We start from the raw sequence: 22,896 nt of genomic DNA, 5'->3' as shown, positions 1-22,896 counted from the left end.
AATCAAAATAGAACGTGTGAAAGATAAATTTCAAACCCATACCATGTGACAGACTTGTGTGAATACTTCTGTCAAGCATAAGTCATATCTGATGTATTTTAGAAGAGTTTCCACAACACTGCCGGGTCTACAGTTCATCGGGCAAACATATCTCTAATTGAACTCATCAGGCATTTCCCAAAGCTATGACTGACCTTTTGTGAATGTGGATGTGGGGACTAGAGAGAACAAATGTGACAGGAGCAATCTGGTTGCACCTGTGTCTTTTGAATGGCATATCTAATTAGGTGTTCACTTTTCCGTTTCAGAGTTGTTTTTTTATGTTCATGTAAATAAAGATTTCTTTCAATTTTTTAATTTATGTTTTCCACAGGCCTTTGGAGAGCAAGGGACTTAAAGCCAAGTGTCTACAGAAAGGTTACAACCTATACTATAGAGCATCCACAAAATCTTTAGGTATTACTCTAAAGATCTCCAAGGAGTCACTGCTTGGCGCATCTATATCAGTGGATAATACAGAAAAACTGAATGTTAATAACAATGCAGCATGTGGTACAAACAATAAAATTATATTTTGGTTTTGAAGAAAATGTAATCCCAGTACTCTCTCCTTTTATATATGTGGTTCTAACGGTTTTATACTAATGGTGCAGATTACTTCAATTTTAACTCCAACTGGAAACTGAGCAGATTATCTTTAGCTGGTATGCTATATTCATTCAAAAGAAGACGATAAATGCACACAAAAGTATCTGTATCAAGGTTTATTTTTGTGAGTTACTCCAGTAACATGTGTGTTTACCTTAGAAAGCATTTTCAAGGGTTGAGTTCTTCAATATATATATATACTGGTGAGCACAAACGTATTTCCTAGTCTGTCTTACAGATGGCTGATTTCAAATTTTAGTATTCAACTGGGTTATTATAATTATTATAATTAGTTATTACCACAGTTCAAACTTTCAATTATAGCATTGTAATTGAAACAAACATTCTTGTTTTTAATTAAAAAGTGTTACTGTAACGGGCATCCTAGATCGAAGGAGGCAGAAGGGACCAACTCTTCCAGTTTAGTCTTTGCTGCAGAATTCCTAGTTGTTAGACTTGGCATCTTTTGGCGTGTTTCCCCTGAGTTTTTGCTTTCTGACCTCCCGGTTTTGACTCTGTTTTTGCTGGCGTAGTGTTTCTGCATACTTTTCTCACTGCTGATCAGTGGTAAAGTGCAAGTGCTCCTGTGGTAAATTCTGTTATGGATTGGTGTTTCCATGACTAGATATTTGATTTACTTGGTAGTCCCTAGTAAAGTGCACTGAGTGTGCCAGGGCCTGTGAATCAAGTGCTTCTAGTGGGCCTGCAGCACTCATTGTGCCACCCACGTGAGGAGCCCTGAAAAGGTAACTCAGACGCGCCATTGCGGAGTCTGCACGCAGTTTGTAACTGCCATGTTGACTTGGCCAGTGGACACACTTGCCAGTCTATAACAAGGTCAGGGCGGCCAGTACAGAAAACGAGGATAGCAAAGACTGGTGGACTACGACTCCTCTCTCTTCCCCTCTTGTCTTTCCCCAACAGGACGAGTGGGACTCACCGACGTCACCGTTGCTGAAACCGCCAGAGGAATTCCAGGACGGCTCCTTTAACTGGGGAATCCCTTATGACGGGACTCCGCCTCCTGATGACGTCTTCAACTTCGGACCAATAAGGAGTGAATGTCAGATGACGCCAGTGTGTGTCAACACAGGGAAGAAGACGGAAGCAAAGAGCGAGGACGCGGAGTTGCCCGAAGAGAGAAGACCGCTGGAGAAGAGAAGGAGCCCGGGAAGAGAACCATCGAGAGACCTACAAATACCGGAAGACCAACGATACCACGCTTCATCCCGCCACGCTCCAGGAGGAGCGTGGCTATCGCAGGTACGGGAACGGTTCTGGTCTGCCTCTGACCATGCCGTCTTCACCTTCTGCCATGAAGTCACACCAGAGAAGGCAGAACTGGCTCTGGCTGGGCACAGACACTCTCTGGCTAAGGGATCTAAGGATTTTGGCCTTTAAATATTGAGTCCCAGACCCCTGAGCTTTAGAACTCTTTTGGACTAAGACGACTGCCAAGAAGAAGAGCTGGAGAAGCTGCGAGGAGGAACTACCACTTTGCTGTGTTGGCCTGCTGTGGCTGCTTCTGTCTTGGGCAGTGAAAGGACTGGACTGAACTTTCTGCAATCTACTTTGTGAGTTTCTCCAAGCACGTGAGGTAGAGCTTGCCCCCTGTTCAAGAAGTCTCAGGAACAGCAAAGTCTTCAAGATCTTCTTCCCTCAGCACTGGGGACTGTGTGTTTTGTGCTGCAGTAGAAGAAAAGCATCCCAACAGTGTCTACGAAGCCGCTGCCAACTTTGCGTCCTGAAGGTGCCACAGAGGGCACCGCCGCAACTGGACCCTGGTCTCACCGACGACACCTGCTGACTCTGCCACTTAGTGCTGCTCGCACCGCGACCTGTGAGCCCCGCACTCCGCACCGCCTCGCTTCACGACGACGCCTTGGTATCCCCGACGACGACGCTCCACGCTGAAATCGACGGCGCTGCTTGCACCGTGGGTCGAGGGCACCACTCGTAAAGTTACATGGCGCACCACTCTCATCCCACACCACAGCCTTGGCCTACCGACTCCGGCGCCATCGACTCCAGTTCGTCAGCCGACAACAGCGCTTCAGCAACAACGACGCTGCTGCTTGCACCGCAACCTGCCAGCACCACGACGAGCACTGCATTTACTTCGCACCGTGACCCTGGTCTCACCGACGATGCCATCTGATGCCGCCACCGAGCCGTTGCTCGCACCGCTGCACTTCGCACCGCAGCACCAGACACCTGCCGACGACAGCGCTCCTGACTTCAACAGAGGGAAATTCGATCTGAAACGCATGTGACTTCAAGGGCCCCGACGTCTCCTGCACCAACCTCCAGAACCGACGCCTGCGGATGCTGTGCTTTTGGAAGTTCAACGAGATGTCGCCGATGCCCTGCATTTCTAAAAGGTACAGTTTGCGGGTCTTCCCGACACCGTAGCTGGCCCGCAATGCCGCGGTGAGTCAGAACTGTTTGGATTTATTTGCTCACTATGCCGTGATAGCCCCGGGCGGAGCTATCGACATCAAGGAACTGTTTCTCAAGCATATTTTGATAACTGAAGATTTTTAAGTACTGTATTGTGGATTTTTATCATTTTTGGTCTTGTCTTAAGTATATAAAAAGATTGGATTTTTTTCTTAACTGGTGTGGTGTCCTTTTGTATTGCTTACACTGTATTACTGTTGGTTATGTGCAAATGCTTTACACACTGCCTCTAAGATAAGCCTGACTGCTCTTGCCAAGCTACCAAGGGGGTGAGCAGGGGTTATTTTAGGAGTGAAACTCCCTTATCCTGACTAGTGTGGTGGTTTCTGCCTGGCTTTGGCACATGCCCTAGCCTACCAAAAATCCAATTTCTAACACTAGTTGTCATAAATTTTTTTGACTTTTGATGAACCCTTTAGTTGTGGGAATGTCTGACTGATCAGATGCATGACAATCCAATATATTGACTTTTCAAAGAATAAACCCAGTGCACTCTGAGAAATTTCCTTGAGCAAACCATTGAAAAATGGAAGCCTCGAAAAGCTCCCTAAAAGCAAAACATGTCAGCAGCGTTAATCGCAACAAAAAAAAAAATAGACTGATAATTTAACACATTAATGGTCTTTATTGCTTGGTTAAGTGCACACCACACTAGAACAAGACAATAAATGGAAACGAGAAATCACATTAAAACAGAACTATAGAAAACAAGCATTGTCATAGCCAATAGGTCTCGCCTTTGGGACCTTATAAGTGTTTAGCCATGCAACAGTTGATGTTGTTGCACCAAGGATATTGTGCTGCATAACTAAACACTTATAAGGTCCCATAGGCGATGCTTGTTAAAAAGGTGGTCGGTGTGATGCGAATAGTTCAGTGTTACTTGTATAATGCAACGAGATACATTCAGAAATGCATGTAAGGTATTGGTGGACTATGTTTAACAGTTTGCACTTAAAACAGCTACATTGTGTATATACAACATCACAACAGGCATAAAGCAGGTAGTTGTGTGATACGTTCAGCAATATATAAAGTAGAGGTGTTATGCTGATGACACCGTACATGTACGGTACTGTATTCCACACTTGTACATTACATACGTTCACGAGCAATTTAAACGGCGACACATGTTTATTTTACACAACAGCTGTGAAACGACAATAATCACATCTTTCCTACATAACTATTATATCTGGATATTGCTATAGTACTGTAATGTCTTATGTGAGATCCCTGCTGACTCTACAGGAGTAAGGCAGTAAGGTACACTCACTAGCCTCTGTTGTGTATTTCATATCCCTCTTCCTTTATATAAGTAAACTTGTTACCTTTGCTAACTTTTCACCAATGAAACGGAATGTACACATCACTCCTGCTCACTTGACCCAAGTGGCGCTGCAGCGAACCAATCCCATCCCTGCTTACAGAAGTAGAACTTTAATGCACACATAGAGGTCTGCTCACTTCAGAGAAGTGCACATTGATGTACATCAAAGTATTGGCATTAATACTCCGAGCTGCACTTCCATGTACATGCCTCATCCCTAATTACTGTGCATAAGTAAAACTGTCATTTTAGACAATGTATCCGATCTTACTTTAAATAAACAAAAATAGAACCTACACTAACAGGCTTGTTTACACAATTAACCCTGAAATGCACACACCCCGTCTTCTATTATAGGAGTAAAGCTGCCTGCACACTCAATACAAGTTGAACTGTAATGTGCGCATTTCATCCATGCTTTGTAACTAGAAATGAAGGGTAAGTAACTACCTGAATGCAGGCAGTAATATGACTGTAACACACACACAAAACCCGCTCCCTACAGTATGCAGGTAAAAGTGAAATGTGCCATTTATTTCCCTGCATTCTGTAGAAGAGTAGAGCGATGTGCAGAGTAAAACGGACACATATATATTATATTTATAAAGGTAAAAACGTTATTTACACACTTTACAAAAATGAAACTTTACAGAGGACATCACGTTTCTACCGACCTCACACATGTAAAGGTGTAAAGTACACCCCCCCTGCATACTCTATAAAGTAAAGCTGTACTGTGTGCATCCAAGCCATGCTTACTTTATAAGGTAAAGCTGTACTGCGCGCATCGGAGCCCTGCTTACTTTACAGAAAAGAAACTGTACAGGGGACATCAAATCTCTGCCGACCTCCCACACGTAAAGGTGTAAACACCGCCTGCTTACTTTATTAAGTAAAACTGTACTGTGCGCATCTGAGCCCTGCTTACTTTACAAAAATGAAACTGTACAGGGGACATCAAATCCCTGCCGACCTCCCACATGTAAAGGTGTAAACACCGCCTACTTACTTTATGAAGTAAAGCTGTACTGCGCGCATCCGAGCCCTGCTTACTTTACATAAAAGAAACTGTGCAGGGGACATCAAATCCCTGCCGACCTCCCACACGGAAAGGTGTAAACACCGCCTGCTTACTTTATGAAGTAAAGCTGTACTGAGCGCATCGGAGCCCTGGTTACTTTACAAAAAAGAAACTGTACAGGGGACATGAAATCCCTGCCGACCACTCACACGTAAAGGTGTAAACACCGCCTGCTTACTTTATGAAGTAAACCTGTACTGCACGCATCCGAGCCCTGCTTACTTTACAAAAAAGAAACTGTACAGGCAACATCACATCCCTGCCGACCTCCCACACCTAAAGGTGTAAACACCGCCTGCTTACTTTATGAAGTAAAGCCGTACTGCGTGCATCGGAGCCCTGCTTACTTTATAAAGTACAACTCCAGACTGAAATGCATAATTTTCCCCAAATAAAATGCAATATACGCACCCCCTGCTTCAAATCTGCAATGCACTCCTAATGGCCTTGCCTCCTCTCTGAAAGTAAAACTGTAATGTACATGTCACACCCCTGCTTACCGCACACAAGTAAACCATGCTGAACACACCCTGCCCTGCTTACTCGGCAACAGTGAAACTGTAGCGTGCACCCCCACCCAGCTTTCTTTCACAGACCGCCTCTGCCTGCAGTGAAAGAGTATAGCTGTGTGCACCCCCTGCTCTCATTCTTCCCGGCTTCCTGTACGGGAATAACCCTGTAATGCTCACGCCTCAACTGTGCTTCCTCCATGGAAGTAAGCCCATCCGCCCTGCCTCCCTTACACATCCTTGGCTGCGGCTCCCAAGATCCTTTATGCGATTCAAGAGATGCGCTTTGAGTAAACAGAACAGCTGCAAAGCAACACGTCTAAATTTAAAGCTTGTTGGGAAAGTGAAACGGAATATAAAACTGCTGTCTAAACATAACAAGCATTTACAATGCAATGGTCTCGGCATTGTTAAAGTTAGAGCTATTGGCATTGCTCATGACATTATTTCTGTTTGTTTTTGTTTTTAAAATATTTAAAGAAACAGCATTGTTATTTACAATGTCAATAGCTTAATCACTCTCAAATGCGAGACCTATTGCATTTGCACCCACACACAGAGCCACACACACAAAGCCACCCACACACACAGAGCCACCCACACACACAGAGCCACCCACACAGAGCCACTCACATAGAGCAACCCACACACAAATAGAGCCGTCCACAGAGCCACCTACACACACACACAGTTACCCACACACAGACAGAGCCATCACGCTTAGAGCCACCTACAAAAAGAGCCACCCACACACACACAGAGCCACCCACCCACACACAGAGCCACCCACCCACACACAGAGCCACCCACTCACGTCAGACCTGACAGATAGATGCATGTAAAAAGTTAAAACGAAAGCCATAAAGCGACGGTTGCAATGCACAACTTGGCAATCAAAACCTAAATGTTTAAAGAGGGACAGGATTCGAGGCTAGCCAATCAAATCCGAGCTAATCGTTCTTGCGAAGACTTTCAATTGCATTTTACAAAAGGGTTGTAGGTGAGCCCCCACGTGACCAAAGCGAATGCAGACAAATCAGGGCTTGATACATGAATGGATATAGGGGAACCTACTGTATCAAATGAACTCTGGTGCAATTAGGCAGGCTCAGAAAACCAATGAAAAAAGCGAATAGTTTCCACTTCCCAGAGTATCTCAAATTATTACAACCTTCATCCGAATGTATACATAGTGCAGCGTGCTTTGAAGACAATGTAACAAGCACCTGTTAAACCAGCACGCGTAGTTCAAAGCGATCAATCTTATTTTTTGCCATGCAACTTGTCACTCCGGGAACTGCAACGTTGAACTAAATAATTAACAAAACTTGAAACTTTAAGACTAGAGACCAGCAGTTAAGCACACATGAACGGTTCAGTTCTGGGATGGTCGTTACTGTAATAACTGGCGACTTCAGATTTAATAATCTCGCTTAAATCTGTTACTGTCAGCACTGTTGAAGGCGGTCGAACCAAGGTGTGCCATAAAGAGTAACGCAAAATATCATGAACTCCACATGCCACACCCACCTCTTCACAATCTTAAACAACGAAAGGAGGACCCCGGTTAAATGTCACCCGGGACACCTCAAATAAAGATACATGGTTCATCTGCTACTCCTTCCCCAAAAACAAATAGAACTGATCCTGTCAAAGGACACACTGAATGTACTCCGTTATTTTAACGTTGCTAAATTACTTCTCCCGGAGTATGCCTAAACTACGCCCCTGAATAAAAGATTCATGCTTTACCCTATAGCATCCTGTGCCATGAAACCTATATATAAATTATACAAAAATTATGCATTGCAAAAGTCAGATCCAGCGAGCTTTGGAAGCTCACCCTTCCAGTGAAAGGCACCTATTGATGATGCCGCCTCCATAGGGATCGTTACAACCTGCCCTACACCCAGTTACGCCCTGCTCCCCTCGCGCTTGGTGACCTCTTCCTTCTCCGAGATCTTGACCATGAGCCAGTCGTTCTCCAGCTCCAGGGAGCGCACGCGGTCGATATACACAGCCAGGCGGTCGTTGAGGTGCCGCAGCTCCTCTTTCTCCTGCAAGCGGGTAATGCGGGTGGGTGAGAGCGGGGTGCTGGGCCCGGCGCCGCGGCTCGGGGTGCTGCTGCGGCTCGCCATACTGCCTGGAAGGGTAGGGTGCAGGGGGACGTCCCGTGCTCCGATGGGCGCGCTGCGGCGGTGCTTGACGGCTCCTCTACCCGGGTATAGTAGCTCCACCGCTCATTCAATCTCCCGCCCGCTGGAGCGAATGGAATCAGAAGCGCGGGCAAAAGCAAAACAAAATAGCCGCCACCCTCCCAGCGCAGGCGCGCCAACAATAGGCAGAGACAAGACTGGGTCGCACCGAGACCACACCCCCTGGGAACGACTATTGGACTGCTCCGTTCTAAATTGGTCTTTTAATTTGCAACATTGTTAGCGTTTTCTGCGCTTGAAAAAGAAATCGTGCCTCACAGACAGCGGCATGGCTGACACCGATCCCAGGACCCCGCCGACTTTGTAACCATGTTTCTCCGAGGTCAAGCAGAAATGCCTCTGAGAAACGGAGCGGCATTTTCGGATTCGGGGGCGTGTTTTTCTTTCTCTCCTCTTGCCATTGGCTGGAATGTTTACATTCCAGAGGAGAGAAAGAATCGAAAAAACACGCCCACGAATCCGAAAAAGACGGGGATTGTTTGGAGAGACAAAGCTCTTCTCCAATGGCTGCCCAGCATTTAAGAGGACAGCCAATGGAGAAGAGGAGAGAAGAGGGGCGGGTTCAAGCCCCACTACTCCAAGTCATTAAATTTCGCGAGCGAGACTGCGCAAGCGCAGCCTTCGCTAGCCGAGACCTAAAAAGCAAATGGGAATTATGCGGCAGAGCCCGGGCACGTTCGGATCGGGAGGCGAAGGGTCGGACACTTGGATCCTCAACAGTTGTGAACGCAAACGGACAGTTACAACGAAAGACAGAAGTGTCAGAGGAGCTCCCACACCCCTGACCTCGGAAGGATTCTAGGCGCTAAAGTCTTCGCAGAGTGTGAGTGCAGCGCTTCAGTTACGCATCCCTCCAGCGCTGCAACAGGGCCCCATCTTGCTTTCTTCGATCTTTACCGTCCGTTGTCGCCCACAGCTCTTTCGGGGTAAAGACGGAAGGGGCAGGGAGTGATCAGCTGGGCGAATTCGGAATGCACGAAATAAATACTTTCTAAATGTGGAGATCAGATGGTGATGTGAGCTCCAATCCCATCCCAAACAGACCTAACTTCTTCAGTATAAAAGAACAAGAATTAATTGTATACAGTCTATCCCGTGTCATTTCACTCTTGATCCTTACTTTCTCTGCCATCCTAAAAAAAACACCTCTTAAGTTGGCTAATAAAGAAAATCGGGTCTGTACGAAGTGCCATTTCATTAGCTTCCTTCCACGTGCCCTTTGTAAAAAAAAACGAACTGCTTTTCTAACTCAAACCTTCATTCCTCCTATTAAATGAGGCAGGCAGCTAGTGGCGCAAACAGTTTCCTGTTGGCAAAAGACAGACGAGGCTCAATTAAAGCTCTACAGCAAATTCCCGCATCTTGCTGTGCAGTCACAAATCTTTATAAGAGCTTTGGCTGGCAGGAGAGTCAGGAGGTCATGATATCCTGAAATATATCAAATCCTCACCAGTAAAATTCACTTTCCTCGACTAGCATGCTGAGACCGGGGGAGAGCTGTTTAACACAAAAAGTGCCGCGGGCTGGACCCAGAGCGGGAGGAGACGGACCGCGCAGTGTGTACTGAACACACACAGCAAGGTACAGAACAAGGGTAGAAAACCATGCACACAAATACATTGCAGATTTCAAGTAGCACACAACTTTGGAATCCAACTCACACGACAGGAACCCAGAAGGGAAACATCAAAGACGCCGAAGACGGGTGAAGAAAACAAGCGCGCGCGGCCACACTAATGAAAAACAGATAGCCCCTGCGCGCCGCTGCTCGCTCTCGCAAGGTTGATGCCAGCACGAGTGCTTGAAAAGGGCAGACCGATTTCTAAAGGTCCTCTTCTAGGCAGCGCATGCGCGCTGCCTGAGGCTCGAACTAAAAAGGGGGAAAAAGAAGACCTGTCACTTTTTTAATTGCAAATAGATGATGGTCAGATTAAATTGTAAAACCAAAGGAAATGATGGACGGAGTGTTGAACATTGCAAGCACTCACCCCCAGTCAACTGATCTGGGTTTAATCCATCACCATTCTTTAGCCCACTCTGCCACCCCAGTTCAGACATGGCCATATGCAAATCAGTCTGACCCTGTGCCTCATGGGAACAGTCCAGCCCGAACTGCCAAGCCATGTCTTCCCTGGACCGGAAACAAGCTTCCTAGGACCTGTTTCTGGCATTTCAGCCGTCTTCAGCCAGACTTGCTTGAATCCAGTGGCAAAGTGAGCAAGGGACTCACGCCTGAGCATACCCTGCCAACTTATGGCGAACAAAGCAAAACCAAAGGAAATGATGGACGGAGTGTTGAACATTGCAAGCACTCGCCCTCAGTCAACTGATCTGGGTTTAATCCATCACCATTCTTTAGCCCACTCTGCCACCCCAGTTCAGACATGGCCATATGCAAATCAGTCTGACCCTGTGCCTCATGGGAACAGTCCAGCCCGAACTGCCAAGCCATGTCTTCCCTGGACCGGAAACAAGCTTCCTAGGACCGGTTTCTGGCATTTCAGCCGTCTTCAGCCAGGCTTGCTTGAATCCAGTGGCAAAGTGAGCAAGGGACTCACGTCTGAGCATACCCTGCCAACTTATGGCGAACAAAGCAAAACCAAAGGAAATGATGGACGGAGTGTTGAACATTGCAAGCACTCACCCCCAGTCAACTGATCTGGGTTTAATCCATCACCATTCTTTAGCCCACTCTGCCACCCCAGTTCAGACATGGCCATATGCAAATCAGTCTGACCCTGTGCCTCATGGGAACAGTCCAGCCCGAACTGCCAAGCCATGTCTTCCTTTGGTTTTTGCTTTGTTCGCCATAAGTTGGCAGGGTATGCTCAGACGTGAGTCCCTTGCTCACTTTGCCACTGGATTCAAGCAAGCCTGGCTAAAGACGGATGCAATGCCAGAAACCGGTCCTAGGATGCTTGATTCCGGTCCAGGGAAGACATGGCTTGGCAGTTCGGGCTAGACTGTTCCCATGAGGCACAGGGTCAGACTGATTTCCATATGGCCATGTCTGAACTGGGGTGGCAGAGTGGGCTAAAGAACAGTGATGGATTAAACCCAGATCAGTTGACTGGGGGTGAGTGCTTGCAATGTTCAACACTCCGTCCATCATTTCCTTTGGTTTTTGCTTTGTTCGCCATAAGTTGGCAGGGTATGCTCAGACGTGAGTCCCTTGATCACTTTGCCACTGGATTCAAGCAAGCCTGGCTGAAGACGGCTGACATGCCAGAAACCGGTCCTAGGAAGCTTGTTTCCGGTCCAGGGAAGACATGGCTTGGCAGTTCGGGCTGGACTGTTCCCATGAGGCAAAGGGTCAGACTGATTTGCATATGGTCATGTCTGAACTGGGGTGGCAGAGTGGGCTAAAGAACAGTGATGGATTAAACCCAGATCAGTTGACTGGGGGTGAGTGCTTGCAATGTTCAACACTCCGTCCATCATTTCCTTTGGTTTTTGCCAGATTAAATTGTACACAAAATATTTTCAGGAATAAAGTGTTTTTTTACTGACCTGGGATATTTCTACTGTGCTGTCCTGCTTGGCGACAACTTGTGTAGCATAGGAATTCCATGGCTGCTTCCTTTTTCCTCCAATCTTGTCCTTTCGTTCGAGGGGTCGCAGGTGTGAGGCCAGGACGATATCTCTGTAAATTAATATCTATTTAATTGCTGGGGAAAACAGTAGAGTTGCATATCTCAGGACATAAACAGATTTCCAGCAGACCTGAAACATTTACTTTGATTTTCCAACCCTATGTGGCCATTTGGTGTTCTGAACCACAGTACGGTTACTGTAGAAGGAATAAAATAAATCACTGTGGAAACAACTCTACATAAAATACCTTAAATGGGAAAGTCAGTCAAAAAAAATATTACAACCTCAACAGCATCCCCTGCTAGGGCCATTTTTTCAATGGTCTGGGATCTTATGAAAGAAATATTTACTGTGTAGGTAGGCAGCAAACTGCTACTGCCATCACCACTTTCTTCAGTAAGCTCTCTCTAGGGATATTTACTCGGATTTAAAGATGCTCCTGATGCCGTCATGAGTAGTCAAGCACCTGCATGACAGGGCACATTCTCTCCAGTGATGACATCAGTGTGAGAATCTCGATGTGTATCACTAGAGAGAACCTAAGACAACATGGTGGCCGGATGCAGGAGCTCATTGTCAGCTTCTATTGTATTTAATTCCATTTTGGGAACATAGGGCCAGATGTACGACCAACAAAATTGCGGCTTGCAAATTGCGACTCTTTTGCAAGTCACAATTTGCGAGGCGCAATTTACTATGTACAACATGAGTTTAACACTGTTTGTGATTCCCAATGGGGTCGCAAACTGCGAGGCTCATTAATGTTAATGAGCCTCTCGCAATTTGCGAGCCCATTGGGAATGACAGGCCCTCCAAGGTATGGTGGCCTGCTCTTGAAGAGGGTGGTAGATGGTTAGAGAGTCGTTATTTGGAAGGGCACCCCTTCCAAATAGCGAGTCTCTAAACACTTTTTCGCGAGTCGCAATTCATTTTCGACTTGCAAAAAGTGTGTTGGTACATGACCCTACCAATTTTAGCATGTGCAAATGGGTCACTAACCCTTTGTGAATGCTAAAACTGGTTGTACATCTGGCCCATAGTCGCCCTGAACACTATGCCTGTCATGCTTATTGTCTTTGATGGAGACAAAGGAGATGCTTGAAGTGTCTAAGGAAGATAACAGACAAAAGGACTACTTGCTGACAATGGTGCTCACAATCTGGGAACATGCAGGTCAAGAAACAGACAAAAGGTGATGGGAGGAATGCTTGCTAAAACTCTAACCACTGGCAATAGCTTGTGGTAGCAATACAACCTATTGTTCTTCTGCTCACCATGACACCTCAGTTTGGGCCCAGCTATACGCAAATCAGTCTTGACCCTGCTCCAATGGCAACAGCTCAGCCCGAACTGTCAAGCAAGGTCCTCCCTGAACCAGAACACAAGTAACCCAGGACCGGTTTTGCCCAAGTTATGGGCTCATCAGCCGGGTACAGACTAGTTCCAGTAACACAGTGAGCATGGTACCACCGTCTGGGCATACCCCTGCCACATAGGGTGGTACATGAAACACACGAAAGGTGATGGGAGGCTGCTTGCAATAAGCATAAGCACTGGCAAAAGCTTGGGGTAGCACTCCAAGCCATCGTTCTTTTGCTCACCATGCCACCTCAGTAAGTAACATGCAGGTCCTGCCCTTGGGCTAGAACAGGATCCCATATACTACATATAATATTTGTGCAACGATATGTTATATTACTGCACACATTTAACCCCTTGTGCTCAGGTTCCATTAGTGACGATCCAGCTGCACCACATGGAGTATCAGCGTGTGGGAAATACATGAATATTAACCCAAGACTTAGCCCCTGATCTTTGTCAAGAGCAGTGTAAATGTTTGACAATGCTACCGTTTCCTACCGGAACTCCTCATAGGATGCCACCTTCTGATGCACTGCCCGGAACTTGGCATTGTTTTCTCTCTGGTACTTTTCATCTGCAGCGACAGCAGCCTGGAGCTCACGCTCTAGGGCAGAGAAGTCTATAGTTTCTGATCCCTCCATCGTTAGATCTGAAGAACATCAGGAAATAGAAAGTGGTGAGTCCAACATGCTATGGAGACGGAACATGGACAACTCAGTTCTAAGATCAACAGCAATAATGACCACAGAGGGAGACTTTTTTGTGAAAGTCTTGGTAAATGACGTGAAGGGTTAAAGCCGCTTCTACCATTAAAACCCTCTCCCCTTTCTACCAAAGCATGAGGTTCACAAAGATAAGAAAGGTTATAGTAGAAATGTATTTTAATGGCAATATTATTATTTAAAATATAATAATAGAAATGATAAACCATCCTGGATTGCCCATGTACTCCTCGCCATTATACACAAGTCAGGTGCAAGGGTGTTGAGGACTTACCAAAATCCTCAACCCGAACATTGGTCAGAGGGCTGCTAAGAAATTATTAAGAATATTTAAATTATAGAGAAAGAATTTGTCACTTCTGAATGACTGGGAGCAATTGGTGACTATATCTTCCTTGTCCCTACACATTTATAAGAACCTTTTCGAAAAAACAAAATGTATCAATGAGAAAAGATTCCTCAAATATCTGAAGAGTCCTAGTCAGCTCAGACACAAAACTCTCCTACCCTACTGAGAGCCAGAACGCAAAACTGGCAGGGTGCAAGGATTGCCACCCTAAGGAGAGATTGCAAATTATGAAGTGTGTAGACCTGGTGCGTTTTTGTCTTCTTCTGCTGACACTATGATGAACTGAAGAATAGATCATAAAGGGCATCGTCTTAAAATGTAATATTGTTTTAGAAAAAAGAGACAGGGTGAAAATAATTTAGTGGGAGGGTTTCTCTGAAGGAAACAGTGTATACGCAGAACAGTTGTAAAACGATTTTTCTTAACATATGCCCTTAAGGTAACAATGTCTTTATTCTTACTACTAAAGTTATTTTGCAAGAGAATATGAAAATTGAACCACATACATATAAATTAGAGTTAAACAGGAGGAGGCAATGTGATGTAAAATAACACAGTGGGATAAGGGCAAAGAAGCTCAAGGTTTACCCCCGGTAAAGGCACTTTAAAAAAAAAAAGAACTGAAATTTCACCCACTCCCATAACATGGAACGGCAAGGGGGTAAAGTGAAACGCTATCTATGCAAACCTTGTAGAGAGCCCATTTGCAAGAATAAAGACATTTAGACATTTAAAAAATGCATTTAAATGGCAATTTCAAAAAGGCAATGTAAGAATTGGTTTCTAGCAAATGGTCAATGTCATTCATCATGAATATTTTTTTTTTTTGAAGGCTTATCTGCAATGCTTTCTCAGAACTGGTATTCTATGAATTTGCTCCTATGAAATCACATAGGATTTAGCAACTACATATGGGGATATAGAGTGTCGACAAGAAAGCAACCTCTTTACAAGGCCAATTCCCATGTTGACATGTATGCATGCAAAAACGACTACTTATAGCGGCAGGATCAAGGCAACTTAATCACAAGATATTCCTTATTTGTATGGCTTATGAGAGAATCCCTGTACTGCCACAACTGGACAGCGATGAACTAAAGCTCTTTCAAAATTAACTATTAGCTGAACAGTCCTACTCCGCCTATGAGCCACCAGAACCAGCCACCCACCTAACGCACAATATGAAATATCAGGTGCCCTATGTATAGCATCAGCATCACGGATGGAACTTCTGCTCTCAACCCAGTTATGTTGGCTGAGGAACTAGTAGCGCAGTAGCGACCCGTGGCAAATAAAACTGGTGGGGCAACGGGCAAATATTTAACCCATTGACACGCACTAACGAGCATTTTTAATGCAACAGGTCTCGCATCTGCGAGAGTTTAAGCTATTGGCATTGTAAATGACAATGCCTTTTATTTATGTGTTTAAAAGCAACACATTTATAAAAGACACTGTCATTTCTAATGCCAATAGCTCAAACTCTCGTAAATGCGCCCCTTTTCTTTAGACTTTGCTCGTCGTATTCAGGTTACAGTGAGCAGCGTCTAAAGAAAGCAATGAGGACAATATTAAAGTGAAGCGCAGTATGGGGCGCTTTCACTGCTAAAGTGAAAGCGGACCGGGCTGTAATTTAAATAAATAAAGAATCGTGGCCACTAAAGTGAAAGCGGACCGCGCTGTAAATTAAATAAATAAGCGTAGCCGCTATAGTTAAAGCGGACCGAGCTGTAAATTAAATAAATACATTACTAATAACAATATAAAAGCGGGCGGCGTGCTGCGATGTTGTGGGTGCAATAGGGGAATATCATTAAAGAAAATAGTGCTCACCGACTAGATAAAGCAGACCGTATAACAACAAGTAAAAAGTCCAGTCCTTATTGGAGGTTACAAATGCATACAAGGTAGTACCAAGGAGGGACTACTAAGCCTATTCACGAATGAAAAGCAATGACATCAAAAGGACAGTAACAGGAGCCAATTGAAAAGATAGGTGGGAAATGGGCGGAGCTTCTATTCCATACCTCGATACAGCATGCCTCGCAGAGCAGCGCATGGGCTGCCCAGGCTCGACCTAATAAAAACCAGCAGTGCCCTTAGGCTCAAAGCCAAAGCTCTCAATTGTGACCTGTTTTAAACAGTGTTTATATTGCGCTGTGATCATGAGCTCTGGAGTTGAGACTGTAGGCACTGTTCGTTTGCAAGGGTAGAAGAAGCTTGTGGAGATACAGAAAAACATTACATTTCTAAGAAGACTATCTGGGCACCTGAGCGTAAGAAGTCAGTGGTGGGCTGACCATTAAGTGAATCTGGTAATCACTGTGAAGATGCCAGTACACATTAAACGGTCTGAGGTTTTTCCTCTGCCGGTTCAGGGTTGCATCACTGTAAAATTTCACACATTCTTCATTAGCATTTCTAAAAGTTAGAACATGTTTCTAAAGCTGAATTTAGCACAGCATTTTCTGTACTAATGCTATTGCATACTGTGTAACTACCCAACTCATCTGCATGACTCGGTTCGCCAACATCATCGGAACCAAAGGCATCACCCTCATCGCCGATGACCCCCAACTCACCCTCTCCATGACAAGACAGTGCAACCACCACCAGAACCATCTTCACCAATTGCAGGACCATAATAGCAGAAGGGATGAGAACCAACAGCTTGAAGCTCAACTATGACAGGACCAATGTACTGGTCTTCAGAAACAGGACCTACCCGTGGGATGCCACCTGGTGACCGCAACAGAAATTTGGGGATCATCCTGGAAGACAAGCTCAACATGACGGCAAAAGTCAATGCAGTGGGCGCTGCCTGCTTCCACATCCTATGTATGGTACAAAATATTTTCAAGTGGCTGCCACAGAACACGAGCTGCACCATCACACAAGCAAGCAGCTCCTACACAGACTTCAGACCATACAGAACGCCACCGCAAGACTCACACTTAACCTCCCACACCACATCCATATCTCACCCCACCCCAGAGTGCTCCACTAGCTCCCCATTCACAAATGCAGCCAATTCAAACTCTTCACATACATGTGAAAAGCCTTGCACAACACTGGACCAGCATACCTGAGCAGCCACATACTCTTTCACCAGCCTGCCAGACACCTGCGCTTAGCCTCCCTCACTCCCGCCATTCACAGAAGCAGAGCAAGAAGTCACTTGTTCTCCTACATCGCACCCAAAATATGGAACAACCTCTAAGGTTGGAGATCAGATCTCTGTACTGGTGGATATGCTGGAATCTGGTCTCCAGCAAGGTGCTCCACGTTGATACTCAACAAAAGAAAGTTTAAAGGACTAGTAAGCCTTAAAGTATATTATTTACATCAGGACAGACACCCAGCCCTGTCCGCCCAATGTACATCCACTCCCAAGCGATCTAGGCTTCAGCGCATGCCCGTGGCATAAGCCTATTTATTCTTTAGGTCTCTCCTAGGCAGAGCTTGCGCTGTCTCTACGAGACATGCTATATTCAGGATATGTGTTACAGCAAACAAATGATGGACGGAATGCTGACAATGTAAAAATTCTGCCCCAGTCAAAAGATCTGGGTTAAATCCATCGTTCTTTTGCCCACTATGCCACCCCAGTTTGGACCCAGCCATATACAAATCAGTCTTGACCCTGTGCCCCATGGGAACAGTCCAGACTGAACTGCCAGGCTGGGTCCTCCCTGGACCGGAAACAAGCATCCTGTCCCGGTTTCAGGGTATGTCACCCTTCTTCAGCCAGGCAAGCTTGAATCCAGTGGCACAGTGAGCAAGGGGCCCACGTCTGGGCATACCCATCCCACTTAGGGCGAAAAGTGTTACAGCAAACAAATGATGGACGGAATGCTGACAATGCAAACATTCTCCCCCAATCAAAAGATTTGGGTTAAATCCATCGTTCTTTGGCCCGCTACGCCACCCCTGTTTGGACCCAGCCATATGCAAATCAGTCTTGACCCTGTGCCCCATGGGAACAGTATTCAGGATATGGGCTTTCAAAGCTTCGCCTATTTTCAAGGACTGCCCTTGTTACATGTGTTGTTACTTAGAGCTTGTGAGCACTATTTCTTTCTTTAAGCTGGAGCACTGGAGACCAATGCTTGTGGTTTACAGAGCGCTGTTGGAAACAGGGCTGTAAATCTTGCTTTTATCTTGCAACATTTGCTGTGCATTCAAAAATAAAGGTCTGTTTTGGCTGCAGCTGCCTCCACCTCCTCCCTCCTGCTTTTGAAACGCAGGGCCTGGCGTCAAGGTCCCTGCCTTGCTATGGCTGCTGCCACCTCCGTCTCAGAGCTCACAGGACCACCAATTTCGTAACTTTCATTAATTTGAAACTTTCCCAAAAGTATTTTAGATGAAATGCTCAGCTTTTTATAAAACACATATCCCCATCTCGACCTCTAAGCATTCTACATTTTAGAAAGAAGAGAAATGAGGTACGAGCTCAAGACATTTGCTCAGGGTCACATCACGTGACACGATTCTGCAAATCCCGTTGCTACTTCTAATGCTAACCCAGCATGTTTCTTTCGGTGGCTGCCTTTTCTGGATATCTGGCTTGTTTTCTGCCTCGCTTCCTTCTACACGCAGAGGCTTGATGCGCTCTGTGCACGGATGAGAAATACTTCAAAGAAATAAACAAAACTATCTTTCCCCGGATGCTTAGCTAGAGGCCCAGTGGGGAAAAGACGCTTTGGGAAGAGTTTGTAATACTTTGTAAATAGACTTCGTTGAATTCATTTCGTTTTCCCTTATAAGGCAGGCATTTGCAATGCAATGGGTCTCGTATTTGCAAGAGTTAGAGTTATTGGCATTGTAATGGACAATGCCTTTTATTTATGTGTTTTGAAAACCTACAAGAGGTGCGTAAAAACGCACTTTGTACTTATAGTCCTTGCTTACAAGTAGTAAGGTATAGCTGCTAAGGTTTTAGATTGCTATGTGTGACATTTTCATAATTTCAGAGCAATTATGTGTAACATTTCAGACTATGAGTGACACTTCCTCGTTAGCAAAATCAAGCAATGAAGACGAGGGAAACATAACTATCAGAAATTGCACCCAGATGCGCAATGAGAAACTCTAAGAAGATCTTAAAACTGCTGTAAAGCACCAGAAACAGAAGGGCACCAATACTAACTAAATGCTGGAGGTGCCAGAGTGGTCACAGGTACTGACATAACACAGAACTGCTACATGTTTATCTGTGAAGAAATCCCTATTAGACCAGACAATGAGAATCTCGCACTAATATAGTAACTGCATACAGTCCTTGTTTAACTTGCTATAAAAGAGTGTAATTTATCGTGCAATGTAGGAGACCCTTTCCCCATTCTATGAACTAGAATGTATGCCCGATTTTATGGAGAACTGACTATGGTTCTTTGCTGTACTTTGGAGTGCTCAGAACGAAATTCTGTATTTCTACTAACTTCTGAGTAAAGCCTACAAGTAGATGCTTGTCAGTCATCTGTGCCTGGACGAATTTACTCAAGTGACGCGGCTTCATTGGTCACCCCAGTACTGAGAAGGGTCCAGCGGGAAGCACCAAAGTCCTGGCAAGAGACTTCACAGCTCCCAGGCTGGGTGTTCTATGCAAAAGCAAAACTACAAAGTACGCAGAAGGGTCTCTAGGCGTGGTTCTGCGGGTTGACAGATCAGAGTCTGTGGTGAGCACTGTTGTCAGAGTTTGTTTGGCTTCTCTTTGGTTTCCATTATTAAAGCCCTTGACACATCCATAATGTGAATGTTTACAGAACCTGACCTGTTTGCTTCTGTGCCACACATAGATTTGTCTTCTCTGTAATGCCTCATTTCCAATATTCTAGGAATAAATAGCAGAAACTCCCGCTTATACCAGATACACAATTGCAGTGCTCAATTCTTTTTGTGCATATGCTCAGATAGGTTTGTTCTATTTATTACTTTATGATAGTTTTCACTGGCATGAGAAAAATAGTAAAGTGACGAAATAAGCACAAAAAGGTTCTTGTTATTGAATGTATTAAAGTGAATGTTTTAATAAATATAAGTTTATTAATAATGTTATATGTTTTATATTTGAATATTAAGAGGGGCACACCGATGTTTTTGTGGGTATTAAATTGCCTAATAAACGACAATGTTGAATTTAGAATTCATAGACAGCAACATATGTCATCATTACAACTGTCAAATGCCTGCATTGGTACTTCAGTGTATTTAAATGTTTTGTGAAAAACATTTTCTGTACAGGAATGAACAGGAATATTTATGTATATTTCTGTTTACAGACTTTTACAGATTGTCGTTCTCTGTTCGAAGTGAAATCCTTTTGTCAGCTGTCTGGAGCTTCTTATCTCGGTGTCCTGGCAAGCACAGGCGGGTTTTCCACACAGAAATATAAGGCCACAATTGTGAGAGAGCGGTGGCAGGTCAGCCAGGAGATCAGGTGTGACTGAATGCTGCAAACACAGAGAGGGAGGACTAATTTTTGCCACTATCACTATACTTTGCTGTCCAGGCCTACATTGTTAGGCATTAGCCATGGGTTATTTTAAATGAAGGATTCGTTATTAGCATTATGTTATTATATGAGGCCTCCTGCTGGCATCACTTTCAGATTCACCTCACATAGGCTGCTCACTTCCACCTAGCCTTTCAGCCTCTGCTTAGTGATTTTGTAGTGTAGTATAAAAGCGCGCAGGCTATGTGCTCACCAGACACATAGTGGAGACTTGTATTACAATCACAGCTTCCTTTCAAAATCGGTGAAATTTGATAATCACCCGACTTCAACACACTTTTTTAGCAGTGGGTTCTCCATCCTGCGTGAACTCAGATGAGGTCTGTGCTGTTGTAGTCAGCGGTGCAGGAGGTCTGAGCAGAGACACTGCTGGTGGTGTTCGTCTCCCTCGGTTTCTAGGTAGTAGGGCCTCTTGGTGCTGACAGACACTAACTGTCATGGTGTCTGTTAGAGACAGTGCTCAGGAGTGAGACCGGAGCCATGAGCAAGTGAGCCCCTTCCGCGCAAATAACTCAATGCCTTTTTTTGTACCGCCTTTTTAGTGGATTGCCACAAACATTTCCACTTGAAACACTGCAGTGCCCTACGTCATTGGCAGCAGAGTGGTTCAATTGAGAGGCGTTGAGTTCCAATGATTGGAGGACAATACAGGGACAGAGCATAACGTAGTAGTGCACTGCACCAACTTACATTACGCACATTTATATTATTTCTATCTGCTCAGTTAAATATACATGAACATAACTGTTATAATCTCCATCATTGCATTTGGTATAGCCCAACCCCCCTCCCACTCTGACCCAGTTGGTACGCCCGGGCTGTGGAAGCTCACCTTAGAATGTTGTGTAACGTAGATTCTATGTGACTGAGGAGAGCGGATGATCAGAATAAAGAGAGTCACACTTACCTCGTGTGTGGTCTATCTTTTTCATAACACTGGCGACGCCTGCGGAGGTGGCAGCTGGTCATCTCCCCTTTTTACGTGTTCTCTCCTGCTAAGTGCCCATGTACTAGGCAGTCTTGGGTTTGGAGTTACTATTCTGCTTCTGTGGTGGTGACTCTGTTCCTCTACCCTGGCGCTGTCTGATCAACGTCAACTGGCATCCTTGCTTCAGGTTGAAGGAGAACGATTCCTGTCAAGTGGAGAGTGACGAGTCGCCTCAGCGTCCAGTGAGGGACTGTGATCGTGGTGGTGACTCTGCGCGATTTGTGGCGCTGTTCTTTCAAATTGAGTCAACGCTGTGTCATCTGACATCATCGCTTCAGGTGGAGGGAGAAGGATTCTGTCAGGAGGAGAGTGTGGAATTTCGCAACGGCGCTTCAGTGAAGGACCGGGTGTGTGCTCCGTGTGCCGTTCCTTGGGCTAGCGGAACAAATCGAAGCTCCTTGAGTGTGGCTGTTGCGCTTTATTCCTGAAGAGGAGGTTTTCCTTCGACATCGTGTGGGAACAACTGCCTTTGCGGTGCTCATCTCCGGCGCTGGTCTCCGTCCGGCAACTGCTGTTCCTGTGAGGCTGCCTTCCTGAGGGGGCGTTCTGCTCCGCCCCGTTGTGTCGTCTACCGGCGCACCAGTACCTCCAGGGCCGGTCTGCAGTCTCTGGTGGTTCGCAGCGAAACCTTTCCACCGGCGCTCCAGTCTTTTTGGCCTGTCTGAAGCCTCCGGACTACAAGTAAGGTCCAACCAGTTTTCTTTATTCGTTTATGCTCGCACACTGTTGTGTGGTATACTCTTCATGGCCATATCTATTGCGTGAGCATCCTCCTCTGTGATATGCACACAAAGGTTTGTGCATCTCAAAATCGTGCATCAGCGTGTCCTACTGTGGCACGCACACATTCTGGTCAGTTTATGCCTTACTTAAAACAAGAGTACCTCCCATGGTGACTCGCACTCCTTAGTGCGTTTGATTTGGCGTGACTCCTTTGAATTGTTGGAAAGCGTATCCTGCTTTTGCTTGCCTTGCCTCCTGCATCAGTCTGGTTGCCATTAACTGCACTTCCTCTATTTTTGGTCAAGGTTACAAGTAATATAGCGTTTCATCTGTGTAACCTCACGAAATGGGCACTCCGGGCATGAGTCAACCTCCGTCTTTCCTCAATGACTGTGGTGAT

The 22,896-nt window shown here is 45.4% G+C and overlaps 1 protein-coding gene across 2 annotated transcripts in view; it reads right to left on the bottom strand.

Annotated features, from left to right (window-relative positions):
• The window catches only part of DNAAF19 (dynein axonemal assembly factor 19), a 34,898-nt gene that overhangs the window by 6,816 nt on the left and 5,186 nt on the right, over positions 1-22,896 (bottom strand). For both annotated transcript variants that reach the window (XM_085654379.1, XM_085654370.1), the window contains exons 2-3: positions 13,699-13,849; positions 11,755-11,887 (exon numbers count right to left, since the gene is read on the bottom strand). In XM_085654379.1, coding sequence (XP_085510505.1) covers positions 11,755-11,887; positions 13,699-13,841 — 276 coding nt within the window. In that variant the 5' untranslated portion in view covers positions 13,842-13,849. The remainder of the gene's footprint in view (positions 1-11,754; positions 11,888-13,698; positions 13,850-22,896) is intronic.

This window comes from Triturus cristatus, chromosome 1_1 (genome assembly GCF_964204655.1).
Source record: "Triturus cristatus chromosome 1_1, aTriCri1.1, whole genome shotgun sequence".
Classification (NCBI taxonomy): domain Eukaryota; kingdom Metazoa; phylum Chordata; class Amphibia; order Caudata; family Salamandridae; genus Triturus; species Triturus cristatus.
The sequence above is the reverse complement of the archived record's forward strand: the minus strand, read 5'-3'. Positions and strand labels throughout refer to the sequence as shown.